At 40.7% G+C, this 6,423-nt stretch overlaps 1 protein-coding gene across 1 annotated transcript in view; it reads left to right on the top strand.

Moving 5' to 3' along the window:
* Positions 1-6,423, top strand: part of LOC106872992 (E3 ubiquitin-protein ligase MIB2) — a 225,841-nt gene that overhangs the window by 213,985 nt on the left and 5,433 nt on the right. Inside the window, exons 15-17 of the mRNA XM_052976892.1 lie at positions 712-921; positions 1,318-1,493; positions 4,929-5,125. Coding sequence (XP_052832852.1) covers positions 712-921; positions 1,318-1,493; positions 4,929-5,125 — 583 coding nt within the window. The remainder of the gene's footprint in view (positions 1-711; positions 922-1,317; positions 1,494-4,928; positions 5,126-6,423) is intronic.

The following is a 6,423-nucleotide window of genomic DNA, read 5'->3' as shown; positions in this document are numbered from 1 at the left end:
ACCATGTGGTTGGTAAGCAAGGTACTTACCACACAGCCACTCCTGTGCCTGGTTGGTCAAATAAAGGAATGAGTCCAGAAAGTTATGCCAAGGCCATGTGATTAACATCATCATCAGCATTTAACGTCTGCTTTCTATGCTGGCATGGGTTAGACGGTTTGTAGCTAGCTAGCAGGGCACTGTCCAGACTCCAACTGTCTGTTGTGGCATGATTTCTACAGGTGGATGCCCTTCCTAATGCCAACCACTTAACAGAATGTGCTTCTTATGTGCCACTGGCACAGGTGTGTTTACGCAGCACCATCATGAATGCGTTAACGCAGCATGGGCACCAGTACTTTTTAAGGGACACCTGCAAAGGACAAGCCTCTGTGTGTGGAAGACAGAGGTTTTACTTAGCTTGATGCGTCTGATCAAGTACAGCAAATCAGTACATCTCCCGGTCCCTTATCATTTTCTCAGTAAGGCCCAGCAGCCGAAGATCCCTTCCCACCACTTCATCCCACATCTTTTTGGGACACAAAAAAATAGAGATTCAATCTTCATTACACAAATAAACTAAAGAGTTAAAAATAATAAATGCTGAAAAAAGGCCCAATTTTGAAAAAATGTGCCACGGAGGAGTGTGGTCTCTCCTCTTCCCCCTTTAGCTACACCACTGCCACCATCATCATCATCATTACCACTAACATCTCTCTCTCTGTTTTCTAGGGCCAAGCACAATTGGATATTCGGAACAATCGTCAACAGACTCCACTTCTCCTTGCCGTGTCCCAGGGCCATATAGGTTTGACGGAATTCCTGGTGTCAAAAGGAGCGGAAATCAACGCCGAAGATGAAGACGGAGATATCTGCTTACATCTGGCTCTCTTGAGGCAGACTGTTGGCAGCGAGAGTGAACACTCACATGTACTAGATGGAGTAAGTGGAAACATTTGGGGTTTTGGTGTGTGTGTGTGTGTGAGTGTGAACATGAGTGAGAGGGAGAGAGAGGAAGAAAGAGAGTGTCTGAATGTGTGAGAAAGTGAAAGAGTGCATGTGGTGGTTGTTCTTGTGTGTTAGAGAGGAACAGCTTATGTGATGTATAGAAAGAAATAGAAGAGACTGTATGTTAGAAAGAGAGACAAACAGACAAAGACAGAGACTATGGAGGAAAGAAAGATAGAAAAAGAGAGAGAGAGAGAGAGAGAGACTATGTAAGAAAGAAAGAGAAAGAGAGTGGCTTTATTTAAGAAAGAGACGAAGTTGTATGTCTGAATATGTGAATGCGATGAAGCCTTCTCTGTTTATATATCTTATCAGTTTTATTTCTTTCAGATTCGTTCACAACTTGGCTTAAGCGAAGAAGATGAGCGTTCGGGTGTGGTTGTAGCTTGTTATCTTGCACAACGAGGTGCAGATCTTTACCATAAAAACCACCGAAAGGTTACACCACTCGACATCATCGGCGATTCGATATTGGAAGAGAGAGTGAAGAGGTTTGCTGCAATTTCGTAAGTATGGAAGGACAGTGGTAACATAAATTTGCCTTGTTTTAATTTGGGAGAATTTTCTATCTAACTGCGTTTATGTCCCCTGTTATTGTTGATTTTAGTTGTTTAGAAGCCACATAAACATGGTATCCATTTATACTCACACACTGGCTATATAAAAACAAACAGAAACACACACACACACACATACACACACACACATATATACTTCTTTTACTTGTTTTAGTCATTTGGCTGCAGTCATACTGGAGCACTGCCTTGAAGGATTTTAGTTGAACAAATCAACCCCAGGACCTTTTTTTTATTTTTAAGCCTAGTACTTATTCTATTTGTCTTTTTGCCGAACTGCTAAGTTATGGGGACATGCCAACACTGGTTGTCAAGCAGTGATGGGGGCACAAACACAGACACAAAAACACACACACACACACACATATATATACAAAGGGTTTCCTTCAGTTTCTGCCTTCCAAATCCACTCACAAGGCTTTGGTTGGCCTGAGGCTATAGTAGAAGACACTTGCCCAAGGTGCCACGCAGTGGGAATGAATCTGGATCCATGTGGAACCTTGCCAAAACAGACAACTGGATTTTGGTGCAACTCTCCAGCCTCATGCCTGCAGGGAAGACAGACATTAAATGATGATGATGTACAAAAAGTTTTCAAATTTTTTTCCCCAGGAAATGAAATAGAATAAAATTAAATATTTACATTTATTAGATTTTTTTTTTTTTTTTTTTTTTTTTAAAGTATTTGGGAGTGTAGGGGCACTAGAATTGTCAAGCACAACACAAGGCTGTCGCTAAGCCCCTGCAACCCTTGCGGTCACAGGGGGCCTCTGCGGTTGAGGGCCCATGTTAAGATCAAAGTATGTAGATGAGTCATCTATTTACTTTGGTTAAGATATTGAACAAGAATAAAACTGTCTATGTTAAATGAAAATTCAAGAAATAAAATGGTAATACATTGTACCTGCAAAAGTTCTTATAAAAATATTATCTCGTACCACGAATGTGTACCAGACTTTGTAGATTGTCTCTGATATCTATGGAACACAAACTTAGCTCTCAGCTTGATTATTCTGAAGTGATCTAGGATTTCACGAAGTGAAAAGTGCACCTTGTTTGTCTTTGAAAGTTGCCTGGATTATCAAAAAGCTCTTTTATTCATGTCTGGAAGTTTTACTCATTGAAATTTGTGATAGACCTGAATAAATTTAACTTGTACTTCTGAAGATGTTCTTTAGGATAATGTGAAATATTGAACTTCAGATAAAAGTAAAATATAGCTATGAATAAAAGGTGCGTAGATTATGAATTTTGATTGAAGGGCTTCAAAACGGAAAGTTTCAAGGGTCCTCTAAAAGTCACGCAATGGCACTGGCACAACACAAGGAATTCTTAAATGTAGTAATACAACTGTTTTACTTTATTTTATTTTATTCTATTTCACTTTCCTGGAAAATCTGATGACTTTCTGTCCTGATACAGAAACAAACTAAGGCACAATTCCTTCATTTCTTCTGACTAACATTATTGTCATTCATATCATCATCATCATCATCATCATCATACATCATCATATACACTAATATATAGTGTTATGTACAATCTCTCCAACCCATGCCAGCTTGGAAAGCAGACATTAAGTGATGATAATGATGATGATGTAGGATGGCAGGGTCAGATTCCTGGTGCAGAGGTGCTGTGCTTCACTGGTGCAATTAGTGTGGAGGCCCTCATTGACTCATTGCAGCAGTGCTGAGCAGGGCATGTTTGAAGGATGCAGAGTAGGCTCCTAAAGGCAATTTTCTATACTGAACTTAGATCAGGGCAGGCAGAGCCATGCTGGCCAAAAGTCATGATACAGGGATGTTCTGAAGAGACGTATGAAGAACTCCGGCATCTTCCCAGACACATGGGAGGAGGGCAGTGGTTGCTAAAGCTCATAATTCGAACCATTGAGGACAGAGAGAATATGAAAGAGCAGTAGCTTCCTTCACATGCATCAGATGTCATTGCTGCTGTAGATCGAGAGCAGGCATTCTGCGCCCCCCCCCCCTTCCTGCAAACCTGCCAGAGGTGATTACTGAACAAAGAACTGTCAACTTTGAAGTGTGTAAAATGTAGAGGCACAAGAAGTCTCAAGTATTACACAAAGAATTATATACTGTCTAAAGAAAATTATTCTGAATTAGTGGAACCCATGGAAATTCCACAGAACGGGAAAGATTAAGAGAAGCTGTTTAAGAAAGATTAAATGATTTGCATTTTTATTTTTATTTTGCTAAGTATTTCACTTCCAGTCACAATAATATATTAGATTATAATATATTAAATGCTCTACTAAGCATTTTAGATTTCTCTTTTTCTCTCTACCTCTTCAATAATCTTTTAAACCATGTAATTCCCATCTTCATGTCTTTAACATTTCTTTCTGTCTCTTCACCTCTCACTTCCACTAACTCTCTCTCTCTCTACCTCTCTCTTAATGTAACTGCCTGCCCTCCCCATCTCTCTTTATCAGCCTTTCTTTAACCTCACCACCAGAACATTACGCTCTGCTGAACATTGCATCCTAAACATTTCTCTTTCTCTTTACTTTTCTCTCCCCACCCTACAGCACATCGTTAACACTTCTTTCTCTTTCTTTTCTCTCACTGTCTTTTTCTCTTGCGCTTTGCCTCACACTTCAGCTAACAGATTCTTATACAGGATAACCCAGAAGTAGGTTTACAGTTATTCAACTATCTCTTTTGCATTCATATATTAACAGTTTAGATCTTAATTATAAAAGAAATCATCATCATCATCGTTTAACGTCCGCTTTCCATGCTAGCATGGGTTGGACGATTTGACTGAGGACTGGTGAAACCAGACGGCTACACCAGGCTCCAATCTGATTTGGCAGAGTTTCTACAGCTGGATGCCCTTCCTAACGCCAACCACTCAGAGAGTGTAGTGGGTGCTTTTACGTGCCACCAGCACGAAAGCCAGTCAGGAGGTACTGGCAACGGCCATGCTCGAAATGGTGTATTTTACATGCCACCTGCACAGGAGCCAGTCCAGTGATACTGGCAACGAACTCGCTTGAATGTCTTTTCATGTGCCAGGAACAATCACGTTCAAATGGTGCTATTTACGTACTACCAGCTCGGAAGCCAGACAGCTGGTGCTCGGCAACGATCACGCTCGGACGGTGCTCTTAGTGATCTACTGGTACAGATGAAACCATTATTCTATGCTAATTTAGTTAATTGCAAGATAGAAATTTAAATGTAATAAAATATTTTAAAAGAAATTTAAAGTGCCAACGTAATAACTGTAAACCTGCTTTTGGGCCACCCTGTATAAATTCTTTCTCCCTGTGTTTGTGAGTGTGTATGCAGCTTCTTCTCTCTTTTATTACTCATCTTTACTTTCTCTCTTCCATAGAATGGGACAACAAGTGCCAGACCATATCGATGATCCAAGAAGTCATATCAAAGATTGTTTGCTGTGTTCTGATAAACAGGCAACTGTGAAGTTCCAGCCCTGTGGTCATGTGGTGACCTGCGAAGACTGTAGCCTAAAAATTATGATTAAAAAATGTATCCAGTGTAAAGTGCCTGTAACTAGCAAAATTGGAATTGGTAAGGACAGGCTTTATGTCTTGCTCTCAACTGGTGTCTGTCCGTCTGTCTGTCTATCTCTCTGTACAGTAATCTGGCAGAGAGAGAGAGAGAAACAATAGATTCATATATATGTTTATCCCTCTCTGTCAAACAGAAGCAATATCAGTCTATCGTTTCTCTCTCTCTCTCCGTCTCTCTTTCTCAGTACTTCAGTCTATTGTATGTCTGTCCCTCTCTATCAGTATATCAGTCTATTCTATCTCTATCTCTCTTTCTCTCTCTTTCTCTGTTTTCCTCCTATTTGTCTGTCTGCTTGAGTTCAAATTCTGGCAGTGCTGTGCTTTTGTACATCCAAAGTCAATGAAATGAACTACCATGGGCCCAATAAGGGACTCCCTCTCTTGTATTCTTTTACTTGTTTTAGTCATTTGGCTGCGTCCATGCTGGAGCACAACCTTGAAGGGTTCTAGTTGAGCAAATCAACTCCAGGACTTATTTCTTAAGCCTAACACTTATTCTATCAATCTGTTTTTGCAGAACTGATAAGTTACAGGGATGTAAACACACCAACACCAGTTGTCAAACGATGATGGTGGGAAAACACAGACACACGCACACGCATACATATATGTGTGTGACAGGCTTCGTTCAGTTTCTGTCTACCAACCCGAGGCTATACTAGGAAACACCGGTACACGATGTCACACAGTGTGACTGAACCTAGAATCATGGAGTTGGGAAGTAAACTTCTTACCTCACAGCCATGCCTTCATTCTTTTACGTTCTGAGTTCAGATCCTATCAGTGTCTCAACCACGGGCACTGATGATGCCTCTATTCAATGCTTGACTCACTGTAAATAGCAGCCAAACCATCCTCCAATTTCCCTCTTTCTAATGTTTATAAAATGAGGGGAAAAGAACCCAAACACACAAGACAATATGTATGCGTGTATATATATATGTGTGTCATCATCATCATCATCATCGTTTAACGTCTGTTTTCCATGCTAGCATGGGTTGGACGATTTGACTGAGGACTGGTGAAACCAGATGGCTATACCAGGCTCCAATCTGGTCTGGCAAAGTTTCTACAGCTGGATGCCCTTCCTAATGCCAACCACTCCGAGAGTGTAGTGGGTGCTTTTATGTGCCACTGGCACGAGGGCCAGTCAGGAGGTACTGGCAACGGCCACGCTCAAAATGGCGTATTTTATGTGCCAGAGAAAGAGATCCTTCTGTTGGGAGATGAAACTGGGAAAATGAGTTTGTTGTTTTTTAATAACATCTGGTTATTGAGTTAATAGATCTTTCGAGA

This window comes from Octopus bimaculoides, chromosome 26, assembly GCF_001194135.2.
Source record: "Octopus bimaculoides isolate UCB-OBI-ISO-001 chromosome 26, ASM119413v2, whole genome shotgun sequence".
NCBI classification, from domain to species: Eukaryota; Metazoa; Mollusca; class Cephalopoda; order Octopoda; family Octopodidae; genus Octopus; species Octopus bimaculoides.
The sequence above is the reverse complement of the archived record's forward strand: the minus strand, read 5'-3'. Positions and strand labels throughout refer to the sequence as shown.